This window comes from Electrona antarctica, assembly GCF_951216825.1.
Source record: "Electrona antarctica genome assembly, contig: SUPER_10_unloc_1, whole genome shotgun sequence".
NCBI classification, from domain to species: Eukaryota; Metazoa; Chordata; class Actinopteri; order Myctophiformes; family Myctophidae; genus Electrona; species Electrona antarctica.
Window position 1 is genome coordinate 341,636 of NW_027638778.1, and position 25,000 is coordinate 366,635.

The 25,000-nt window shown below is 46.6% G+C and overlaps 1 protein-coding gene across 3 annotated transcripts in view; it reads left to right on the forward strand.

Moving 5' to 3' along the window:
• The window catches only part of ubr2 (ubiquitin protein ligase E3 component n-recognin 2), a 125,218-nt gene that overhangs the window by 84,210 nt on the left and 16,008 nt on the right, over positions 1-25,000 (forward strand). For all 3 annotated transcript variants that reach the window (XM_079532405.1, XM_079532406.1, XM_079532407.1), the window contains 10 exons: positions 1,009-1,118; positions 14,231-14,311; positions 15,208-15,377; positions 16,942-17,141; positions 17,813-17,906; positions 18,486-18,644; positions 18,992-19,083; positions 20,127-20,199; positions 23,221-23,369; positions 23,713-23,768. In XM_079532405.1, the coding sequence (XP_079388531.1) occupies positions 1,009-1,118; positions 14,231-14,311; positions 15,208-15,377; positions 16,942-17,141; positions 17,813-17,906; positions 18,486-18,644; positions 18,992-19,083; positions 20,127-20,199; positions 23,221-23,369; positions 23,713-23,768 (1,184 nt within the window). The remainder of the gene's footprint in view (positions 1-1,008; positions 1,119-14,230; positions 14,312-15,207; positions 15,378-16,941; positions 17,142-17,812; positions 17,907-18,485; positions 18,645-18,991; positions 19,084-20,126; positions 20,200-23,220; positions 23,370-23,712; positions 23,769-25,000) is intronic.

Here is a 25,000-nt window from a genome sequence, read left to right on the forward strand (position 1 = left end):
AAAGTCTCTTCGGTGCTACTGAAAACTTCTGACGAGCCGAAAATCATTTTGGCACTACAGCGGTAGTGCCAAAAACCTCCCTAGGGGGGTTGCGTAACAGTGAGACGTCATCGAAAAACTCCTTCCCCTGTTTAGCCGACGACAACGAAAATCTTAAAACGTTATTAACTCGCGATCTAAATCATCCCGTCTAATTATGAAAAAAGATCCTGGGTTTGACGGTCCAGTCGCTAGTCGTGGAGGAGCCGGGATTCGAACCGCCGACCCAGGGATCATTGGACGACCCGCTCTACCTCCTGAGCCACAGCCGCCCATCTGGCACAAACCAAGATTTGTTCAAAATGTCTAAACGCATCTTTAGAAAACGGCACTGAAGGAGGCTCGTCTGCTCAATCTGTTTGTTTAACCCTTTAACTCATCCCACTGAAGGATGGGAGACTGAAGCCTGTTTTGCACAAGTTGAAGCCTTCAACTTGTGCAAAACTCCGCAGCTAGACTACTTACAAGGTCTCGGAGGCGGGACCACATTACACCAATCCTGGCTGCTCTCCACTGGCTGCCAGTGTCTTTTCGAGTTGATTTCAAAATTGTATTGATTACTTTTAAAGCCCTGCGGGGCCTGGCTCCTAGCTATATCTCAGATATGTTGAAACCTTACAGGCCAGCACGCACCCTTAGATCCTCAGGTCTGGCCCTCCTGGAAGTTCCCTCGACTCACCTAGTGGGCAACCGGGCTTTTGCTGCCCGGGCACCCAGACTCTGGAATGACCTACCTCTCGCTCTAAGGCTAGCTAACTCGGTGTGAAACGGTGAACGGTGAACTATCGCCCCCTGGCGGCTGGCGGGGGTTCTTTAACTGCCTTCAATCTACAAACCAGATTGTCAACTCTGTGTGTGTGTGTGTGTGTGTGTGTGTGTGTGTGTGTGTGTGTGTGTGTGTGTGTGTGTGTGTGTGTGTGTGTGTGTGTGTGTGTGTGTGTGTGTGCGCGTGCGTGCATGCGTGTCCAGGTCCAGTGGACGGTTCCAGTAACTCGGCCAGTATTCTCTCTCTCTTGGAGACTCTACACAACGCTCCACACCTGGAGGTCCACAAGGACATGATCCACTGGACCCTGAAGGTAACATTTATACCATGAAGACCCTAAAGGTTACATTTACACCATGGATACCCTAAAGGTTACATCTACACCATGGAGACCCTAAAGGTTACATCTACACCATGGAGACCCTAAAGGTTACATTTACACCATGGAGACCCTGAAGGTTACATTTACACCATGGAGACCCTAAAGGTTACATTTACACCATGGAGACCCTAAAGGTTACATTTACACCATGAAGACATGATCCCTTAGGTAATACATGGGCAACTGACCACAACATGTAGTTTGTTGTGGTCTCCATGGTAACATGTAGTTTGTTGTGGTCTCCATGGTAACATGTAGTTTGGTGTGGTCTCCATGGTAACATGTAGTTTTGGTGTGGTCTCCATGGTAACATGTAGTTTGTTGTGGTCTCCATGGTAACATGTAGTTTGTTGTGGTCTCCATGGTAACATGTAGTTTGTTGTGGTCTCCATGGTAACATGTAGTTTGTTGTGGTCTCCATGGTAACATGTAGTTTGTTGTGGTCTCCATGGTAACATGTAGTTTGGTGTGGTCTCCATGGTAACATGTAGTTTGTTGTTGTGGTCTCCATGGTAACATGTAGTTTGTTGGTGTGGTCTCCATGGTAACATGTAGTTTGTTGTGGTCTCCATGGTAACATGTAGTTTGTTGTGGTCTCCATGGTAACATGTAGTTTGTTGTTGTGGTCTCCATGGTAACATGTAGTTTGTTGTGGTCTCCATGGTAACATGTAGTTTGTTGTTGTGGTCTCCATGGTAACATGTAGTTTGTTGTGGTCTCCATGGTAACATGTAGTTTGTTGTGGTCTCCATGGTAACATGTAGTTTGTTGTGGTCTCCATGGTAACATGTAGTTTGTTGTGGTCTCCATGGTAACATGTAGTTTGGTGTGGTCTCCATGGTAACATGTAGTTTGTTGTGGTCTCCATGGTAACATGTAGTTTGTTGTGGTCTCCATGGTAACATGTAGTTTGTTGTGGTCTCCATGGTAACATGTAGTTTGTTGTGGTCTCCATGGTAACATGTAGTTTGTTGTTGTGGTCTCCATGGTAACATGTAGTTTGGTGTGGTCTCCATGGTAACATGTAGTTTGTTGTGGTCTCCATGGTAACATGTAGTTTGTTGTGGTCTCCATGGTAACATGTAGTTTGTTGTGGTCTCCATGGTAACATGTAGTTTGGTGTGGTCTCCATGGTAACATGTAGTTTGTTGTGGTCTCCATGGTAACATGTAGTTTGTTGTGGTCTCCATGGTAACATGTAGTTTGTTGGTGTGGTCTCCATGGTAACATGTAGTTTGTTGTGGTCTCCATGGTAACATGTAGTTTGTTGTTGTGGTCTCCATGGTAACATGTAGTTTGTTGGTGTGGTCTCCATGGTAACATGTAGTTTGTTGTGGTCTCCATGGTAACATGTAGTTTGTTGTTGTGGTCTCCATGGTAACATGTAGTTTGGTGTGGTCTCCATGGTAACATGTAGTTTGTTGTGGTCTCCATGGTAACATGTAGTTTGTTGTGGTCTCCATGGTAACATGTAGTTTGGTGTGGTCTCCATGGTAACATGTAGTTTGTTGTGGTCTCCATGGTAACATGTAGTTTGTTGTGGTCTCCATGGTAACATGTAGTTTGTTGGTGTGGTCTCCATGGTAACATGTAGTTTGTTGTGGTCTCCATGGTAACATGTAGTTTGTTGTTGTGGTCTCCATGGTAACATGTAGTTTGTTGGTGTGGTCTCCATGGTAACATGTAGTTTGTTGTGGTCTCCATGGTAACATGTAGTTTGTTGTTGTGGTCTCCATGGTAACATGTAGTTTGGTGTGGTCTCCATGGTAACATGTAGTTTGTTGGTGTGGTCTCCATGGTAACATGTAGTTTGTTGTTGTGGTCTCCATGGTAACATGTAGTTTGTTGTTGTGGTCTCCATGGTAACATGTAGTTTGTTGTGGTCTCCATGGTAACATGTAGTTTGTTGTGGTCTCCATGGTAACATGTAGTCTGTTGGTGTGGTCTCCATGGTAACATGTAGTTTGTTGTTGTGGTCTCCATGGTAACATGTAGTTTGTTGTTGTGGTCTCCATGGTAACATGTAGTTTGTTGTTGTGGTCTCCATGGTAACATGTAGTTTGTTGTTGTGGTCTCCATGGTAACATGTAGTTTGTTGTGGTCTCCATGGTAACATGTAGTTTGTTGTTGTGGTCTCCATGGTAACATGTAGTTTGGTGTGGTCTCCATGGTAACATGTGGTTTGTTGTGGTATCCATGGTAACATGTAGTTTGGTGTGGTCTCCATGGTAACATGTAGTTTGTTGTGGTCTCCATGGTAACATGTAGTTTGTTGTGGTCTCCATGGTAACATGTAGTTTGTTGTTGTGGTCTCCATGGTAACATGTAGTTTGTTGTGGTCTCCATGGTAACATGTAGTTTGTTGTTGTGGTCTCCATGGTAACATGTAGTTTGTTGTTGTGGTCTACATGGTAACATGTAGTTTGTTGGTGTGGTCTCCATGGTAACATGTAGTTTGTTGTGGTCTCCATGGTAACATGTAGTTTGTTGTGGTCTCCATGGTAACATGTAGTTTGTTGTGGTCTCCATGGTAACATGTAGTTTGTTGTTGTGGTCTCCATGGTAACATGTAGTTTGTTGTGGTCTCCATGGTAACATGTAGGTTGTTGTGGTCTCCATGGTAACATGTAGTTTGTTGTTGTGGTCTCCATGGTAACATGCAGTTTGTTGTGGTCTCCATGGTAACATGTAGTTTGTTGTGGTCTCCATGGTAACATGTAGTTTGTTGTTGTGGTCTACATGGTAACATGTAGTTTGTTGGTGTGGTCTCCATGGTAACATGTAGTTTGTTGTGGTCTCCATGGTAACATGTAGTTTGTTGTTGTGGTCTCCATGGTAACATGTAGTTTGTTGTGGTCTCCATGGTAACATGTAGTTTGTTGTGGTCTCCATGGTAACATGTAGTTTGGTGTGGTCTCCATGGTAACATGTAGTTTGTTGTGGTCTCCATGGTAACATGTAGTTTGTTGTGGTCTCCATGGTAACATGTAGTTTGTTGTTGTGGTCTCCATTGTAACATGTAGTTTGTTGTTGTGGTCTCCATGGTAACATGTAGTTTGTTGTTGTGGTCTCCATGGTAACATGTAGTTTGTTGTTGTGGTCTCCATGGTAACATGTAGTTTGTTGTTGTGGTCTCCATGGTAACATGTAGTTTGTTGTTGTGGTCTCCATGGTAACATGTAGTTTGTTGTTGTGGTCTCCATGGTAACATGTAGTTTGTTGTTGTGGTCTCCATGGTAACATGTAGTTTGTTGTTGTGGTCTCCATGGTAACATGCAGTTTGTTGTGGTCTCCATGGTAACATGTAGTTTGTTGTGGTCTCCATGGTAACATGTAGTTTGTTGTTGTGGTCTCCATGGTAACATGTAGTTTGTTGTTGTGGTCTCCATGGTAACATGTAGTTTGTTGTTGTGGTCTCCATGGTAACATGTAGTTTGTTGTTGTGGTCTCCATGGTAACATGTAGTTTGTTGTTGTGGTCTCCATGGTAACATGCAGTTTGTTGTGGTCTCCATGGTAACATGTAGTTTGTTGTGGTCTCCATGGTAACATGTAGTTTGTTGTTGTGGTCTCCATGGTAACATGTAGTTTGTTGTTGTGGTCTACATGGTAACATGTAGTTTGTTGTTGTGGTCTCCATGGTAACATGTAGTTTGTTGTGGTCTCCATGGTAACATGTAGTTTGTTGTTGTGGTCTCCATGGTAACATGTAGTTTGTTGTGGTCTCCATGGTAACATGTAGTTTGTTGTGGTCTCCATGGTAACATGTAGTTTGGTGTGGTCTCCATGGTAACATGTAGTTTGTTGTGGTCTCCATGGTAACATGTAGTTTGTTGTGGTCTCCATGGTAACATGTAGTTTGGTGTGGTCTCCATGGTAACATGTAGTTTGTTGTGGTCTCCATGGTAACATGTAGTTTGTTGTTGTGGTCTCCATGGTAACATGTAGTTTGTTGTGGTCTCCATGGTAACATGTAGTTTGTTGTGGTCTCCATGGTAACATGTAGTTTGTTGTTGTGGTCTCCATTGTAACATGTAGTTTGTTGTTGTGGTCTCCATGGTAACATGTAGTTTGTTGTTGTGGTCTCCATGGTAACATGTAGTTTGTTGTGGTCTCCATGGTAACATGTAGTTTGTTGTGGTCTCCATGGTAACATGTAGTTTGTTGTTGTGGTCTCCATGGTAACATGTAGTTTGTTGTTGTGGTCTCCATGGTAACCTGTAGTTTGTTGTTGTGGTCTCCATGGTAACATGTAGTTTGTTGTTGTGGTCTCCATGGTAACATGTAGTTTGGTGTGGTCTCCATGGTAACATGTAGGTTGGTGTGGTCTCCATGGTAACATGTAGTTTGGTGTGGTCTCCATGGTAACATGTAGTTTGTTGTGGTCTCCATGGTAACATGTAGTTTGTTGTTGTGGTCTCCATGGTATCATGTAGTTTGGTGTGGTCTCCATGGTAACATGTAGTTTGGTGTGGTCTCCATGGTAACATGTAGTTTGGTGTGGTCTCCATGGTAACATGTAGTTTGTTGTGGTCTCCATGGTAACATGTAGTTTGTTGTTGTGGTCTCCATGGTAACATGTAGTTTGGTGTGGTCTCCATGGTAACATGTAGTTTGTTGTGGTCTCCATGGTAACATGTAGTTTGTTGTGGTCTCCATGGTAACATGTAGTTTGTTGTTGTGGTCTCCATGGTAACATGTAGTTTGTTGTGGTCTCCATGGTAACATGTAGTTTGTTGTGGTCTCCATGGTAACATGTAGTTTGTTGTTGTGGTCTCCATGGTAACATGTAGTTTGTTGTTGTGGTCTCCATGGTAACATGTAGTTTGTTGTTGTGGTCTCCATGGTAACATGTAGTTTGTTGTTGTGGTCTCCATGGTAACATGTAGTTTGTTGTGGTCTCCATGGTAACATGTAGTTTGGTGTGGTCTCCATGGTAACATGTAGTTTGTTGTGGTCTCCATGGTAACATGTAGTTTGTTGTTGTGGTCTCCATGGTAACATGTAGTTTGTTGTTGTGGTCTCCATGGTAACATGTAGTTTGGTGTGGTCTCCATGGTAACATGTAGTTTGTTGTTGTGGTCTCCATGGTAACATGTAGTTTGGTGTGGTCTCCATGGTAACATGTAGTTTGTTGTGGTCTCCATGGTAACATGTAGTTTGTTGTTGTGGTCTCCATGGTAACATGTAGTTTGTTGTTGTGGTCTCCATTGTAACATGTAGTTTGTTGTGGTCTCCATGGTAACATGTAGTTTGTTGTTGTGGTCTCCATGGTAACATGCAGTTTGTTGTGGTCTCCATGGTAACATGTAGTTTGTTGTGGTCTCCATGGTAACATGTAGTTTGTTGTTGTGGTCTCCATGGTAACATGTAGTTTGTTGTTGTGGTCTACATGGTAACATGTAGTTTGTTGTTGTGGTCTCCATGGTAACATGTAGTTTGTTGTGGTCTCCATGGTAACATGTAGTTTGTTGTTGTGGTCTCCATGGTAACATGTAGTTTGTTGTGGTCTCCATGGTAACATGTAGTTTGTTGTGGTCTCCATGGTAACATGTAGTTTGGTGTGGTCTCCATGGTAACATGTAGTTTGTTGTGGTCTCCATGGTAACATGTAGTTTGTTGTTGTGGTCTCCATTGTAACATGTAGTTTGTTGTTGTGGTCTCCATGGTAACATGTAGTTTGTTGTTGTGGTCTCCATGGTAACATGTAGTTTGTTGTGGTCTCCATGGTAACATGTAGTTTGTTGTGGTCTCCATGGTAACATGTAGTTTGTTGTTGTGGTCTCCATGGTAACATGTAGTTTGTTGTTGTGGTCTCCATGGTAACATGTAGTTTGTTGTTGTGGTCTCCATGGTAACATGTAGTTTGTTGTTGTGGTCTCCATGGTAACATGTAGTTTGGTGTGGTCTCCATGGTAACATGTAGGTTGGTGTGGTCTCCATGGTAACATGTAGTTTGGTGTGGTCTCCATGGTAACATGTAGTTTGTTGTGGTCTCCATGGTAACATGTAGTTTGTTGTTGTGGTCTCCATGGTATCATGTAGTTTGGTGTGGTCTCCATGGTAACATGTAGTTTGGTGTGGTCTCCATGGTAACATGTAGTTTGGTGTGGTCTCCATGGTAACATGTAGTTTGTTGTGGTCTCCATGGTAACATGTAGTTTGTTGTTGTGGTCTCCATGGTAACATGTAGTTTGGTGTGGTCTCCATGGTAACATGTAGTTTTGTGTGGTCTCCATGGTAACATGTAGTTTGTTGTGGTCTCCATGGTAACATGTAGTTTGTTGTTGTGGTCTCCATGGTAACATGTAGTTTGTTGTGGTCTCCATGGTAACATGTAGTTTGTTGGTGTGGTCTCCATGGTAACATGTAGTTTGTTGTTGTGGTCTCCATGGTAACATGTAGTTTGTTGTGGTCTCCATGGTAACATGTAGTTTGTTGTTGTGGTCTCCATGGTAACATGTAGTTTGTTGTTGTGGTCTCCATGGTAACATGTAGTTTGTTGTTGTGGTCTCCATGGTAACATGTAGTTTGTTGTTGTGGTCTCCATGGTAACATGTAGTTTGGTGTGGTCTCCATGGTAACATGTAGTTTGGTGTGGTCTCCATGGTAACATGTAGTTTGGTGTGGTCTCCATGGTAACATGTAGTTTGTTGTGGTCTCCATGGTAACATGTAGTTTGTTGTTGTGGTCTCCATGGTAACATGTAGTTTGTTGGTGTGGTCTCCATGGTAACATGTAGTTTGGTGTGGTCTCCATGGTAACATGTAGTTTGTTGTGGTCTCCATGGTAACATGTAGTTTGTTGTGGTCTCCATGGTAACATGTAGTTTGGTGTGGTCTCCATGGTAACATGTAGTTTGGTGTGGTCTCCATGGTAACATGTAGTTTTGGTGTGGTCTCCATGGTAACATGTAGTTTGTTGTGGTCTCCATGGTAACATGTAGTTTGTTGTGGTCTCCATGGTAACATGTAGTTTGTTGTGGTCTCCATGGTAACATGTAGTTTGTTGTGGTCTCCATGGTAACATGTAGTTGTGTGTGGTCTCCATGGTAACATGTAGTTTGTTGTGGTCTCCATGGTAACATGACATGTAGTTTGTTGGTGTGGTCTCCATGGTAACATGTAGTTTGTTGGTGTGGTCTCCATGGTAACATGTAGTTTGGTGTGGTCTCCATGGTAACATGTAGTTTGGTGTGGTCTCCATGGTAACATGTAGTTTGTTGGTGTGGTCTCCATGGTAACATGTAGTTTGTTGGTGTGGTCTCCATGGTAACATGTAGTTTGTTGTTGTGGTCTCCATGGTAACATGTAGTTTGTTGTTGTGGTCTCCATGGTAACATGTAGTTTGTTGTGGTCTCCATGGTAACATGTAGTTTGTTGGTGTGGTCTCCATGGTAACATGTAGTTTGTTGTTGTGGTCTCCATGGTAACATGTAGTTTGTTGGTGTGGTCTCCATGGTAACATGTAGTTTGTTGTGGTCTCCATGGTAACATGTAGTTTGTTGTGGTCTCCATGGTAACATGTAGTTTGTTGGTGTGGTCTCCATGGTAACATGTAGTTTGTTGTTGTGGTCTCCATGGTAACATGTAGTTTGTTGTTGTGGTCTCCATGGTAACATGTAGTTTGTTGTGGTCTCCATGGTAACATGTAGTTTGTTGTGGTCTCCATGGTAACATGTAGTTTGTTGTGGTCTCCATGGTAACATGTAGTTTGTTGTGGTCTCCATGGTAACATGTAGTTTGTTGTTGTGGTCTCCATGGTAACATGTAGTTTGGTGTGGTCTCCATGGTAACATGTAGTTTGTTGTGGTCTCCATGGTAACATGTAGTTTGTTGTTGTGGTCTCCATGGTAACATGTAGTTTGTTGTGGTCTCCATGGTAACATGTAGTTTGTTGTTGTGGTCTCCATGGTAACATGTAGTTTGGTGTGGTCTCCATGGTAACATGTAGTTTGTTGTGGTCTCCATGGTAACATGTAGTTTGGTGTGGTCTCCATGGTAACATGTAGTTTGGTGTGGTCTCCATGGTAACATGTAGTTTGTTGTGGTCTCCATGGTAACATGTAGTTTGTTGTGGTCTCCATGGTAACATGTAGTTTGTTGTGGTCTCCATGGTAACATGTAGTTTGTTGTTGTGGTCTCCATGGTAACATGTAGTTTGTTGTTGTGGTCTCCATGGTAACATGTAGTTTGTTGTTGTGGTCTCCATGGTAACATGTAGTTTGTTGTGGTCTCCATGGTAACATGTAGTTTGTTGTGGTCTCCATGGTAACATGTAGTTTGTTGTTGTGGTCTCCATGGTAACATGTAGTTTGGTGTGGTCTCCATGGTAACATGTAGTTTGTTGTGGTCTCCATGGTAACATGTAGTTTGTTGTTGTGGTCTCCATGGTAACATGTAGTTTGTTGTTGTGGTCTCCATGGTAACATGTAGTTTGTTGTGGTCTCCATGGTAACATGTAGTTTGTTGTTGTGGTCTCCATGGTAACATGTAGTTTGGTGTGGTCTCCATGGTAACATGTAGTTTGTTGTGGTCTCCATGGTAACATGTAGTTTGGTGTGGTCTCCATGGTAACATGTAGTTTGTTGTGGTCTCCATGGTAACATGTAGTTTGTTGTTGTGGTCTCCATGGTAACATGTAGTTTGTTGTGGTCTCCATGGTAACATGTAGTTTGTTGTTGTGGTCTCCATGGTAACATGTAGTTTGTTGTGGTCTCCATGGTAACATGTAGTTTGTTGTGGTCTCCATGGTAACATGTAGTTTGTTGTTGTGGTCTCCATGGTAACATGTAGTTTGGTGTCGTCTCCATGGTAACATGTAGTTTGTTGTGGTCTCCATGGTAACATGTAGTTTGTTGTGGTCTCCATGGTAACATGTAGTTTGTTGTTGTGGTCTCCATGGTAACATGTAGTTTGTTGTGGTCTCCATGGTAACATGTAGTTTGTTGTTGTGGTCTCCATGGTAACATGTAGTTTGTTGTGGTCTCCATGGTAACATGTAGTTTGTTGTTGTGGTCTCCATGGTAACATGTAGTTTGGTGTGGTCTCCATGGTAACATGTAGTTTGGTGTGGTCTCCATGGTAACATGTAGTTTGGTGTGGTCTCCATGGTAACATGTAGTTTGGTGTGGTCTCCATGGTAACATGTAGTTTGTTGTGGTCTCCATGGTAACATGTAGTTTGTTGGTGTGGTCTCCATGGTAACATGTAGTTTGTTGTTGTGGTCTCCATGGTAACATGTAGTTTGTTGTTGTGGTCTCCATGGTAACATGTAGTTTGTTGTGGTCTCCATGGTAACATGTAGTTTGTTGTGGTCTCCATGGTAACATGTAGTTTGTTGTTGTGGTCTCCATGGTAACATGTAGTTTGTTGTTGTGGTCTCCATGGTAACATGTAGTTTGGTGTGGTCTCCATGGTAACATGTAGTTTGTTGTTGTGGTCTCCATGGTAACATGTAGTTTGGTGTGGTCTCCATGGTAACATGTAGTTTGTTGTGGTCTCCATGGTAACATGTAGTTTGTTGTTGTGGTCTCCATGGTAACATGTAGTTTGGTGTGGTCTCCATGGTAACATGTAGTTTGTTGTGGTCTCCATGGTAACATGTAGTTTGGTGTGGTCTCCATGGTAACATGTAGTTTGTTGTGGTCTCCATGGTAACATGTAGTTTGTTGTGGTCTCCATGGTAACATGTAGTTTGTTGTTGTGGTCTCCATGGTAACATGTAGTTTGTTGTTGTGGTCTACATGGTAACATGTAGTTTGTTGTTGTGGTCTCCATGGTAACATGTAGTTTGTTGTGGTCTCCATGGTAACATGTAGTTTGTTGTGGTCTCCATGGTAACATGTAGTTTGTTGTGGTCTCCATGGTAACATGTAGTTTGTTGTTGTGGTCTCCATGGTAACATGTAGTTTGTTGTGGTCTCCATGGTAACATGTAGTTTGTTGTGGTCTCCATGGTAACATGTAGTTTGGTGTGGTCTCCATGGTAACATGTAGTTTGGTGTGGTCTCCATGGTAACATGTAGTTTGTTGTGGTCTCCATGGTAACATGTAGTTTGTTGTGGTCTCCATGGTAACATGTAGTTTGTTGTTGTGGTCTCCATGGTAACATGTAGTTTGTTGTGGTCACCATGGTAACATGTAGTTTGTTGTGGTCTCCATGGTAACATGTAGTTTGGTGTGGTCTCCATGGTAACATGTAGTTTGGTGTGGTATCCATGGTAACATGTAGTTTGTTGTGGTCTCCATGGTAACATGTAGTTTGTTGTGGTCTCCATGGTAACATGTAGTTTGGTGTCGTCTCCATGGTAACATGTAGTTTGTTGTGGTCTCCATGGTAACATGTAGTTTGTTGTGGTCTCCATGGTAACATGTAGTTTGGTGTGGTCTCCATGGTAACATGTAGTTTGTTGTGGTCTCCATGGTAACATGTAGTTTGGTGTCGTCTCCATGGTAACATGTAGTTTGGTGTCGTCTCCATGGTAACATGTAGTTTGGTGTGGTCTCCATGGTAACATGTAGTTTGGTGTGGTCTCCATGGTAACATGTAGTTTGTTGTGGTCTCCATGGTAACATGTAGTTTGTTGTTGTGGTCTCCATGGTAACATGTAGTTTGTTGTGGTCTCCATGGTAACATGTAGTTTGTTGTGGTCTCCATGGTAACATGTAGTTTGTTGTGGTCTCCATGGTAACATGTAGTTTGTTGTTGTGGTCTCCATGGTAACATGTAGTTTGTTGTGGTCTACATGGTAACATGTAGTTTGTTGTTGTGGTCTCCATGGTAACATGTAGTTTGTTGTGGTCTCCATGGTAACATGTAGTTTGTTGTGGTCTCCATGGTAACATGTAGTTTGTTGTGGTCTACATGGTAACATGTAGTTTGTTGTGGTCTACATGGTAACATGTAGTTTGTTGTTGTGGTCTCCATGGTAACATGTAGTTTGTTGTGGTCTCCATGGTAACATGTAGTTTGTTGTGGTCTCCATGGTAACATGTAGTTTGGTGTGGTCTCCATGGTAACATGTAGTTTGTTGTTGTGGTCTCCATGGTAACATGTAGTTTGTTGTGGTCTACATGGTAACATGTAGTTTGTTGTTGTGGTCTCCATGGTAACATGTAGTTTGTTGTGGTCTCCATGGTAACATGTAGTTTGTTGTGGTCTCCATGGTAACATGTAGTTTGTTGTGGTCTCCATGGTAACATGTAGTTTGTTGTGGTCACCATGGTAACATGTAGTTTGTTGTGGTCTCCATGGTAACATGTAGTTTGTTGTGGTCTCCATGGTAACATGTAGTTTGGTGTGGTATCCATGGTAACATGTAGTTTGTTGTGGTCTCCATGGTAACATGTAGTTTGTTGTGGTCTCCATGGTAACATGTAGTTTGGTGTCGTCTCCATGGTAACATGTAGTTTGTTGTGGTCTCCATGGTAACATGTAGTTTGTTGTGGTCTCCATGGTAACATGTAGTTTGTTGTGGTCTCCATGGTAACATGTAGTTTGTTGTGGTCTCCATGGTAACATGTAGTTTGGTGTCGTCTCCATGGTAACATGTAGTTTGTTGTGGTCTCCATGGTAACATGTAGTTTGTTGTGGTCTACATGGCAACATGTAGTTTGTTGTTGTGGTCTCCATGGTAACATGTAGTTTGTTGTGGTCTCCATGGTAACATGTAGTTTGTTGTTGTGGTCTCCATGGTAACATGTAGTTTGTTGTGGTCTACATGGTAACATGTAGTTTGTTGTGGTCTCCATGGTAACATGTAGTTTGTTGTGGTCTACATGGTAACATGTAGTTTGTTGTGGTCTACATGGTAACATGTAGTTTGTTGTTGTGGTCTCCATGGTAACATGTAGTTTGTTGTGGTCTCCATGGTAACATGTAGTTTGTTGTGGTCTCCATGGTAACATGTAGTTTGGTGTGGTCTCCATGGTAACATGTAGTTTGTTGTTGTGGTCTCCATGGTAACATGTAGTTTGTTGTGGTCTACATGGTAACATGTAGTTTGTTGTTGTGGTCTCCATGGTAACATGTAGTTTGTTGTGGTCTCCATGGTAACATGTAGTTTGTTGTGGTCTCCATGGTAACATGTAGTTTGTTGTGGTCTCCATGGTAACATGTAGTTTGTTGTGGTCACCATGGTAACATGTAGTTTGTTGTGGTCTCCATGGTAACATGTCGTTTGTTGTGGTCTCCATGGTAACATGTAGTTTGGTGTGGTATCCATGGTAACATGTAGTTTGTTGTGGTCTCCATGGTAACATGTAGTTTGTTGTGGTCTCCATGGTAACATGTAGTTTGGTGTCGTCTCCATGGTAACATGTAGTTTGTTGTGGTCTCCATGGTAACATGTAGTTTGTTGTGGTCTCCATGGTAACATGTAGTTTGTTGTTGTGGTCTCCATGGTAACATGTAGTTTGTTGTGGTCTCCATGGTAACATGTAGTTTGGTGTCGTCTCCATGGTAACATGTAGTTTGTTGTGGTCTCCATGGTAACATGTAGTTTGTTGTGGTCTCCATGGTAACATGTAGTTTGTTGTGGTCTCCATGGTAACATGTAGTTTGGTGTCGTCTCCATGGTAACATGTAGTTTGGTGTCGTCTCCATGGTAACATGTAGTTTGTTGTGGTCTCCATGGTAACATGTAGTTTGTTGTTGTGGTCTCCATGGTAACATGTAGTTTGTTGTGGTCTCCATGGTAACATGTAGTTTGTTGTGGTCTCCATGGTAACATGTAGTTTGTTGTGGTCTCCATGGTAACATGTAGTTTGTTGTGGTCTCCATGGTAACATGTAGTTTGGTGTGGTCTCCATGGTAACATGTAGTTTGTTGTGGTCTCCATGGTAACATGTAGTTTGTTGTTGTGGTCTCCATGGTAACATGTAGTTTGTTGTGGTCTACATGGTAACATGTAGTTTGTTGTTGTGGTCTCCATGGTAACATGTAGTTTGTTGTGGTCTCCATGGTAACATGTAGTTTGTTGTGGTCTCCATGGTAACATGTAGTTTGTTGTGGTCTCCATGGTAACATGTAGTTTGTTTTCCAGGTCGTCTCCAGCAACAAAACCATGAGGGAGAGATCGGCCTCCACGTCTGCCGACACCAGCAACACACACACGCACGACCAGGTCTGACACACGCGCACACACACACACACACACACACACACACACACACACACACACACACACGCACCCCTGGGGCGGCTGTGGCTCAAGAGGTAGAGCAGGTCGTCCAATGATCCATGGGTCGGCGGTTCGAATCCCGGCTCCTCCTGTCTACATGTCGAAGTGTCCTTGAGCAAGACACTGAACCCCAAATTGCTCCCGATGTGCTGGTTGGTACCTTGCATGGCTTCCGCTGCCATCGGTGTATGAATGTGTGTGTGAATGGGTGAATGTAATGCACAATCTATGTAAAGCACCTTGGATAAAGGCTCTATATAAATGCACCATTTACTATATAAATGCACCATTTACACAGGGCTGGGCGATATGACGACATCTATCGTATCGTCGATAGAAAAGGTCTATCGTTTATATCGCCGTGTCGCAAAACAAGCAGTATTTTCTGTCAGACAGACACTCTGCTGACTACATACAGACGAGGTTCAGAGCGGGGCAACACTGAAGTTAACCTCTCTCTCTCTCTCTCTCTCTCTCTCTCTCTCTCTCTCTCTCTCTCTCTCTCTCTCTCTCTCTCTCGCTCACAGATCTACAAGCTCCCGTGAGCTTGTAGATCTGCTATTTTCAGCATGCAAACAGTGTAAAATGACTCATACTGGATCTCTTGTCCACTAGTCCCTTCCTGACATTTTAGTCTAGTTTTTATTTGTTGACGAAATTGTGAATATATTTAGTCTTACTAGTCATCGTAGCTTAGTGTTCATTTAGTTTCCAGTTAGTTTTCGTCCGTGGACCAAAAAAGGGGTAGTCGACGAACATTTTTACCATAGTTTTAGTCGAGGAAATCAACAACTGACCGCAGCGGCGGCGGTGGTGTGTGTTTCTGTCGCCCCCTGCAGGCGCTGCGGGACAAGGACAAGGCGGAGAGGAAGAGGAAGGCGGAGCTAGCGCGCGCACGGCGGGAGAAGATCATGGCTCAGATGTCTGAGATGCAGAAGAGCTTCATCAACGACAACCGGGAGCTGTTTGAGCAGAGCCTGGACGACAGGGACCCCCCTGTTACTGACAGGTAGGCTGAGGACCCCCCAGGGACCCCCTGTTACTGACAGGTAGGCTGAGGACCCCCCAGGGACCCCCCTGTTACTGACAGGTAGGCTGAGGACCCCCCAGGGACCCCCCTGTTACTGACAGGTAGGATGAGGACCCCCCAGGGACCCCCTGTTACTGATAGGTAGGCTGAGGGACCCCCCAGGGACCCCCTGTTACTGACAGGTAGGCTGAGGGACCCCCCAGGGACCCCCCTGTTACTGACAGGTAGGCTGAGGACCCCCCAGGGACCCCCCTGTTACTGACAGGTAGGCTGAGGGACCCCCCAGGGACCCCCCTGTTACTGACAGGTAGGCTGAGGACCCCCCAGGGACCCCTGTTACTGACAGGTAGGCTGAGGGACCCCCTAGGGACCCCTGTTACTGACAGGTAGGCTGAGGGACCCCCTGTTACTGACAGGTAGGCTGAGGGACCCCCTAGGGACCCCTGTTACTGACAGGTAGGCTGAGGGACCCCCCAGGGACCCCCCTGTTACTGACAGGTAGGCTGAGGGACCCCCCAGGGACCCCCTGTTACTGACAGGTAGGCTGAGGGACCCCCCAGGGACCCCCTGTTACTGACAGGTAGGCTGAGGGACCCCCCAGGGACCCCCTGTTACTGACAGGTAGGCTGAGGGACCCCCTAGGGACCCCTGTTACTGACAGGTAGGCTGAGGGACCCCCTAGGGACCCCTGTTACTGACAGGTAGGCTGAGGGACCCCCCAGGGACCCCCTGTTACTGACAGGTAGGCTGAGGGACCCCCTAGGGACCCCTGTTACTGACAGGTAGGCTGAGGGACCCCCCTGTTACTGACAGGTAGGCTGAGGACCCCCCAGGGACCCCCCTGTTACTGACAGGTAGGCTGAGGGACCCCCTAGGGACCCCTGTTACTGACAGGTACTGTTACTGTGGACCCCCTGTTACTGTACTCTCCCACAGCGCCCCCTGCAGCATGGTTCCAGAGGTGTGCGTGGCTCTAACCTGTCCCCCTCTCCCACAGAGCCCCCTGCAGCATGGTTCCAGAGGTGTGCGTAACTCTAACCTGTCCCCCTCTCCCACAGAGCCCCCTGCAGCATGGTTCCAGAGGTGTGCGTAACTCTAACCTGTCCCCCTCTCCCACAGAGCCCCCTGCAGCATGGTTCCAGAGGTGTGCGTAACTCTAACCTGTCCCCCTCTCCCACAGAGCCCCCTGCAGCATGGTTCCAGAGGTGTGCGTGGCTCTAACCTGTCCCCCTCTCCCACAGAGCCCCCTGCAGCATGGTTCCAGAGGTGTGCGTGGCTCTAACCTGTCCCCCTCTCCCACAGAGCCCCCTGCAGCATGGTTCCAGAGGTGTGCGTAACTCTAACCTGTCCCCCTCTCCCACAGAGCCCCCTGCAGCATGGTTCCAGAGGTGTGCGTAACTCTAACCTGTCCCCCTCTCCCACAGCGCCCCCTGCAGCATGGTTCCAGAGGTGTGCGTAACTCTAACCTGTCCCCCTCTCCCACAGCGCTCCCAGCATGGTTCCAGAGGTGTGCGTAACTCTAACCTGTCCCTCTCTCCCCCAGCGCTCCCAGCATGGTTCCAGAGGTCCAGGTGTGCGTGGGCCCGGGACGGGGCGGCCCTAACGAGCAGCAGCTGGTCACCTGCATCCTGTGCCAGGAGCAGCAGGAGGTCAGAGGTCACGGCCAGGCCATGGTGCTGGCCGCCTTCGTCCAGCGATCCACCGTCATGTCGCAGAACAGGGCCACGCCCCTGCCACACCCAGGTACCGTAGCCACACCCCTAACCACACCTGCCACACCCAGGTACCGTAGCCACGCCCTTAACAACGCCCCTGCCACATCCATGTACCATAGCCACACCCCTAACCACGCCCCATGTCACACCCCTGTCACACACATGCACCGTAGCCACACCCCTAACCACACCCCTGCCACACACAGGTACCGTAGCCACGCCCCTGCCACACCCAGGTACCGTAACCATGCCCCTAACCACGCCCCATGTCACACCCCTAACCACACCCCTGCCACACCCATGCATCGTAACCATGCCCCTAACCACACCCCTGTCACGCCCATGTACCATAAGCACACCCCTAACCACGCCCCTGTCACACACATGCACCGTAGCCACGCCCATAACCACGTCCCCTGCCACACCCAGGTACCGTAGCAACGCCCATGCCACACCCAGGTACCGTAGCCACGCCCATGCCACACCCAGGTACCGTAGCCACGCCCATGCCACACCCAGGTACCGTAGCCACGCCCTGCCACACCCAGGTACCGTAGCCACGCCCCTGCCACACCCAGGTACCGTAGCCACGCCCCTGCCACACCCAGGTACCGTAGCCCTCTGTTCTATCATAAGAACATGCATAGTATATATGCATATTAATATAAATTAATATTTTATATTTAATATCTTTAACAGAACATCATGATCCTCTGTTTTCGCACCCTGACCTGAACTGTGGAACTCACACAGGGAGCTGTGGTCACATCATGCACGCCTCCTGCTGGCAGAGGTGAGTACTGCGACAGCACCGCTGCTACATGCATAGCGTACTGTACCGCTGTCTGCCCCCTAGCATTGACCACCTGCGTGCGTGCGTGCGTGCGTGCGTGCGTGCGTGCGTGCGTGCGTGCGTGCGTGCATAGCATAGTATAGTATAGTATGTATAGTTTATATGTATAGTTTCATTATATAGATATTCCACTGTTACGTTCTTAGCTTACGCATGTTTCATGATAACTACTTTTTATATATGTGATGTATTCCCATGCTTTTTGTTCTTGCTTAATGTAAGTCGCTCTGGATTAAGAGTGTCTGCTAAATTGTAAATTGTGTGTGTGTGCTGCGCGCGTGCGACCTGTGTGTGTGTGTGTGTGCTGCGTGCGTGCGTGCGACCTGTGTGTGTGTGTGTGTGCGTGCTGCGTGCGTGCGACCTGTGTGTGTGTGTGTGTGTCTGTGTGTGTGTGTGTGTGTGTGCGTGCTGCGTGCATGCGTGCGTGCGTGCGTGCGTGCGACCTGTGTGTGTGTGTGTGTGCGTGCTGCGTGCGTGCGTGCGTGCGTGCGACCTGTGCGTGTGTGTGTGTGCGTGCAGGTACTTCGAGGCGGTGCAGGCCAAGGAGCAGCGACGTCAGCAGCGTCTCAGAGTCCACACGTCGTACGACGTGGAGAACGGAGAGTTCCTCTGTCCTCTGTGTGAATGTCTGAGTAACACCGTCATCCCTGTGTTACCTAGAGCTACGCACACACACAGGTACACACACACACACACACACACACACACACACACACACAGGTACACACACACACAGTATGATTGTGAAAATATCTCACTTTCTTATGTATTGTTTTGATGTGTTTGATGTGCATGCAGTGTTCTTGGCTCTGCTAAAGGCCTACATTGTAAATGGATCTATTATTTAGCACAAGTAGCTTTAAGTGACACAACGTGAAAAAAAGAAAAGGTGAACCAAACGACAGGCGTGCCTAAATGTGTGTGCGTGTGTGTGTGTGCGTGCACGTGCGTGTGTGTGTGCGTGCGTGCGTGTGCGTGCGTGTGTGTGTGTGTGTGTGTGTGTGTGTGTGCGCGTGCGTCTACAGTGGTGCACAGCTGAGTTTGGAGGAGTGGGTGAATTTAACGACTCAACAAGTCGCTGCGTTGCACTGGAATGTCAGGAGACTCAGTACACAGAGTGAGTGGAGAAACCCTTCTATTGTACAACTATCATCATAACCTCAGTACACAGAGTGAGTGGAGAAACCCTTCTATTGTACACCTATCATCATAACCTCAGTACACAGAGTGAGTGGAGAAACCCTTCTATTGTACCTCAACTATCACTATAACCTCAGTATACAGAGTGAGTGGAGAAACCCTTCTATTGTACACCTATCATCATAACCTCAGTACACAGAGTGAGTGGAGAAACCCTTCTATTGTACAACTATCACTATAACCTCAGTATACAGAGTGAGTGGAGAAACCCTTCTATTGTACAACTATCACTATAACCTCAGTATACAGAGTGAGTGGAGAAACCCTTCTATTGTACAACTATCACTATAACCTCAGTACAGAGTGAGTGGATAAACCCTTCTATTGTACAACTATCATCATAACCTCAGTACACAGAGTGAGTGGAGAAACCCTTCTATTGTACAACTATCATCATAACCTCAGTACGCAGAGTGAGTGGAGAAACCCTTCTATTGTACAACTATCATCATAACCTCAGTATACAGAGTGAGTGGAGAAACCCTTCTATTGTACAACTATCATCATAACCTCAGTATACAGAGTGAGTGGAGAAACCCTTCTATTGTACAACTATCATCATAACCTCAGTACGCAGAGTGAGTGGAGAAACCCTTCTATTGTACAACTATCATCATAACCTCAGTACACAGAGTGAGTGGAGAAACCCTTCTATTGTACCTCAACTATCACTATAACCTCAGTATACAGAGTGAGTGGAGAATCCCTTCTATTGTACCTCAACTATCACTATAACCTCAGTATACAGAGTGAGTGGAGAAACCCTTCTATTGTACCTCAACAACTATCATTATAACAGTAGTAGGTTGATGAATAGCTGTGCAGTGAGTGATCAGAAATATACGTGTGTGTGTGTGTGTGTGTGTGTGTGTGTGTGTGTGTGTGTGTGTGTGTGTGTGTGTGTGTGTGTGTGTGTGTGTGTGTGTGTGTGTGTGTGTGTGTGTGTGTGTGTGCGCGTAGGTGAAGAGGAGGAGGAGCCGGTTAGAGAGGTGTGTCCTGCACCAGAAGGATTCCGATTGGACCACACTCCCAGGTAAAACCCCTCTCACTCTGAACACGCCCACTAATAGAGTCTATGCGTGTGACATCATCATCATACCTGGAAGTTATGATTGACAGCCCATACATCCAATCTCATTCTGCAGCATTTAACCCATTTAGACCTAAATCCTGACAGTTTTCTGAAAACCCTCATGTTTCTATATCAGTGGTTCTCACAGGGTTAAACCCTATGTTTCTATGTCAGTGGTTCTCACAGGGTTAAACCCTATGTTTCTATGTCAGTGGTTCTCACAGGGTTAAACCCTATGTTTCTATATCAGTGGTTCTCACAGGGTTAAACCCATGTTTCTATGTCAGTGGTTCTCACAGGGTTAAACCCTATGTTTCTATGTCAGTGGTTCTCACAGGGTTAAACCCTATGTTTCTATGTCAGTGGTTCTCACAGGGTTAAACCCTATGTTTCTATGTCAGTGGTTCTCACACTTTTTTCATATCAAGGACCTGTAAAGTATCTGTAATTGGCCGCCGACCCCCATCTGAAAATATGTTGTTCCGGGGAAATAATAGCCTCTATATTCAAATGAGTTGCGCCATTTTTCAAAAAACAGCTAAAGTATAACGTAAGTAAGGGGTTCCCGTCCTGAGTAGTAATCTGTGCTCCGTGTTTCCCAGTAATCCGTGCTCCGTGTCTTGCAGTAATCTGTGCTCCGTGTTTCCCAGTAATCCGTGCTCCGTGTTTCCCAGTAATCCGTGCTCCGTGTTTCCCAGTAATCCGTGCTCCGTGTCTTCCAGTAATCCGTGCTCCGTGTTTCCCAGTAATCCGTGCTCCGTGTTTCCCAGTAATCCGTGCTCCGTGTTTCCCAGTAATCCGTGCTCCGTGTTTCCCAGTAATCCGTGCTCCGTGTTTCCCAGTAATCCGTGCTCCGTGTTTCCCAGTAATCCGTGCTCCGTGTTTCCCAGTAATCCGTGCTCCGTGTTTCCCAGTAATCCGTGCTCCGTGTCTTCCAGTAATCCGTGCTCCGTGTTTCCCAGTAATCCGTGCTCCGTGTTTCCCAGTAATCCGTGCTCCGTGTTTCCCAGTAATCCGTGCTCCGTGTTTCCCAGTAATCCGTGCTCCGTGTTTCCCAGTAATCCGTGCTCCGTGTTTCCCAGTAATCCGTGCTCCGTGTCTTCCAGTAATCCGTGCTCCGTGTTTCCCAGTAATCCGTGCTCCGTGTTTCCCAGTAATCCGTGCTCCGTGTTTCCCAGTAATCCGTGCTCCGTGTTTCCCAGTAATCTGTGCTCCGTGTTTCCCAGTAATCCGTGCTCCGTGTCTTGCAGTAATCCGTGCTCCGTGTTTCCCAGTAATCCGTGCTCCGTGTTTTGCAGTAATCCGTGCTCCGTGTTTCCCAGTAATCTGTGCTCCGTGTTTCCCAGTAATCCGTGCTCCGTGTCTTGCAGTAATCCGTGCTCCGTGTTTCCCAGTAATCTGTGCTCCGTGTTTCCCAGTAATCCGTGCTCCGTGTCTTGCAGTAATCCGTGCTCCGTGTTTCCCAGTAATCTGTGCTCCGTGTTTCCCAGTAATCCGTGCTCCCCAGTAATCCGTGCTCCGTGTTTCCCAGTAATCCGTGCTCCGTGTTTCCCAGTAATCCGTGCTCCGTGTCTTCCGGTAATCCGTGCTCCGTGTCTTCCAGTAATCCGTGCTCCGTGTTTCCCAGTAATCCGTGCTCCGTGTTTCCCAGTAATCCGTGCTCCGTGTTTCCCAGTAATCCGTGCTCCGTGTTTCCCAGTAATCCGTGCTCCGTGTTTTGCAGTAATCCGAGTTTCCCAGTAATCTGTGCTCCGTGTTTCCCAGTAATCCGTGCTCCGTGTCTTGCAGTAATCCGTGCTCCGTGTTTCCCAGTAATCCGTGCTCCGTGTCTTCCGGTAATCCGTGCTCCGTGTCTTCCAGTAATCCGTGCTCCGTGTTTTGCAGTAATCTGTGCTCCGTGTTTCCCAGTAATCTGTGCTCCGTGTTTCCCAGTAATCCGTGCTCCGTGTTTCCCAGTAATCCGTGCTCCGTGTTTTGCAGTAATCCGAGTTTCCCAGTAATCTGTGCTCCGTGTTTCCCAGTAATCCGTGCTCCGTGTTTCCCAGTAATCTGTGCTCCGTGTTTCCCAGTAATCCGTGCTCCGTGTTTCCCAGTAATCCGTGCTCCGTGTTTCCCAGTAATCCGTGCTCCGTGTTTCCCAGTAATCCGTGCTCCGTGTTTCCCAGTAATCTGTGCTCCGTGTTTCCCAGTAATCCGTGCTCCGTGCTCCCCAGTAATCCGTGCTCCGTGTTTCCCAGTAATCTGTGCTCCGTGTTTCCCAGTAATCCGTGCTCCGTGTTTCCCAGTAATCCGTGCTCCGTGTTTCCCAGTAATCCGTGCTCCGTGTTTCCCAGTAATCTGTGCTCCGTGTTTCCCAGTAATCCGTGCTCCGTGTTTCCCAGTAATCCGTGCTCCGTGTTTCCCAGTAATCCGTGCTCCGTGTTTCCCAGTAATCCGTGCTCCGTGTTTCCCAGTAATCCGTGCTCCGTGTTTCCCAGTAATCCGTGCTCCGTGTTTCCCAGTAATCCGTGCTCCGTGTTTCCCAGTAATCCGTGCTCCGTGTTTCCCAGTAATCCGTGCTCCGTGTTTCCCAGTAATCCGTGCTCCGTGTCTTCCCAGTAATCCGTGCTCCGTGTTTCCCAGTAATCCGTGCTCCGTGTTTCCCAGTAATCCGTGCTCCGTGTTTCCCAGTAATCTGTGCTCCGTGTTTCCCAGTAATCCGTGCTCCGTGTTTCCCAGTAATCCGTGCTCCGTGTCTTGCAGTAATCCGTGCTCCGTGTTTCCCAGTAATCCGTGCTCCGTGTCTTGCAGTAATCCGTGCTCCGTGTCTCCCAGTAATCCGTGCTCCGTGTCTTGCAGTAATCCGTGCTCCGTGTTTCCCAGTAATCCGTGCTCCGTGTTTCCCAGTAATCCGTGCTCCGTGTTTCCCAGTAATCCGTGCTCCGTGTCTCCCAGTAATCCGTGCTCCGTGTTTCCCAGTAATCCGTGCTCCGTGTCTTGCAGCAACCCGTTCTCCAGTGGCATCAAAGAGATGTTGACGACCTTCGGCACGGCGACCTACAAGGTGGGGTTAAAGGTCAACCCCAACGACCACGACCCCAGGGTGCCCGTCATGTCCTGGAACAGCTGCTCCTTCACCATCCAGGCTATAGGTACGCGCACGCGCGCACACACACACACACACACACACACACGCACACGCACACGCACACACACACACTGGAACAGCTGTTCCTTCACCATCCAGGCTATAGGTATGTGCGCGCACACACACACACACACACACACACACTGGAACAGCTGTTCCTTCACCATCCAGGCTATAGGTACACACACGCACACACGCGCATGCACACACACACACACTTTGTGGGGACTATGTATGTGAATTAGCATCTTTCTCAAAAATGAACTAATAAAGTAAGAAATTCTGAAGTAATGGATTTGACCTTAATGTATGAATTATGTTTTAACTGTTTTTAACACCGTTTCCAGAGAGACTGCTGGCGGACGAGGACAGACCTTTGTTTGGGAGTCTACCCTGCAGACAGGTACTCATTACTTATTAATATTATTCATAATAATAATAATGAATGAATGAATTGCATTTTTATAGCACTTTTCCAAGTGCTCAAAGCGCTTTTCAATGGTTCATTCATTCATACATTGGGAGGTGAAGGTTCATTCATTCATACATTGGGAGGTGAAGGTTCATTCATTCATACATTGGGAGGTGAAGGTTCATTCATTCATTCATACATTGGGAGGTGAAGGTCCATTCATTCATACATTGGGAGGTGAAGGTTCATTCATTCATTCATACATTGGGAGGTGAAGGTTCATTCATTCATACATTGGGAGGTGAAGGTTCATTCATTCATACATTGGGAGGTGAAGGTTCATTCATTCATACATTGGGAGGTGAAGGTTCATTCATTCATTCATACATTGGAAGGTGAAGGTCCATTCATTCATTCATACATTGGGAGGTGAAGGTTCATTCATTCATTCATACATTGGGAGGTGAAGGTTCATTCATTCATTCATACATTGGGAGGTGAAGGTTCATTCATTCATACATTGGGAGGTGAAGGTTCATTCATTCATTCATACATTGGGAGGTGAAGGTCCATTCATTCATACATTGGGAGGTGAAGGTCCATTCATTAACTCATTGGGAGGTGAAACGGTGAACAGTCGACGCCAGCGTCCTCACCACACACAGGCGGTGGCAAGCTCACACCGAGCAACTCATTGGAGGCAGGGTGGGGTGCAGTGTCTCATTGGAGACAGTTTGGGGTTCAGTGTCTCATTGGAGGCAGGGTGGGGTTCGGTGTCTCATTGGAGACAGTGTGGGGTTCAGTGTCTCATTGGAGGCAGGGTGGGGTTCAGTGTCTCATTGGAGGCAGGGTGGGGTTCAGTGTCTCATTGGAGGCAGGGTGGGGTTCAGTGTCTCATTGGAGACAGTGTGGGGTTCAGTGTCTCATTGGAGACAGTGTGGGGTTCAGTGTCTCATTGGAGACAGTGTGGGGTTCAGTGTCTCATTGGAGACAGTGTAGGGTTCAGTGTCTCATTGGAGGCAGTGTGGGGTTCAGTGTCTCATTGGAGGCAGTGTGGGGTTCAGTGTATCATTGGAGACAGTGTGGGGTTCAGTGTCTCATTGGAGGCAGTGTGGGGTTCAGTGTCTCATTGGAGGCAGTGTGGGGTTCAGTGTCTCATTGGAGGCAGTGTGGGGTTCAGTGTCTCATTGGAGGCAGTGTGGGGTTCAGTGTCTCATTGGAGA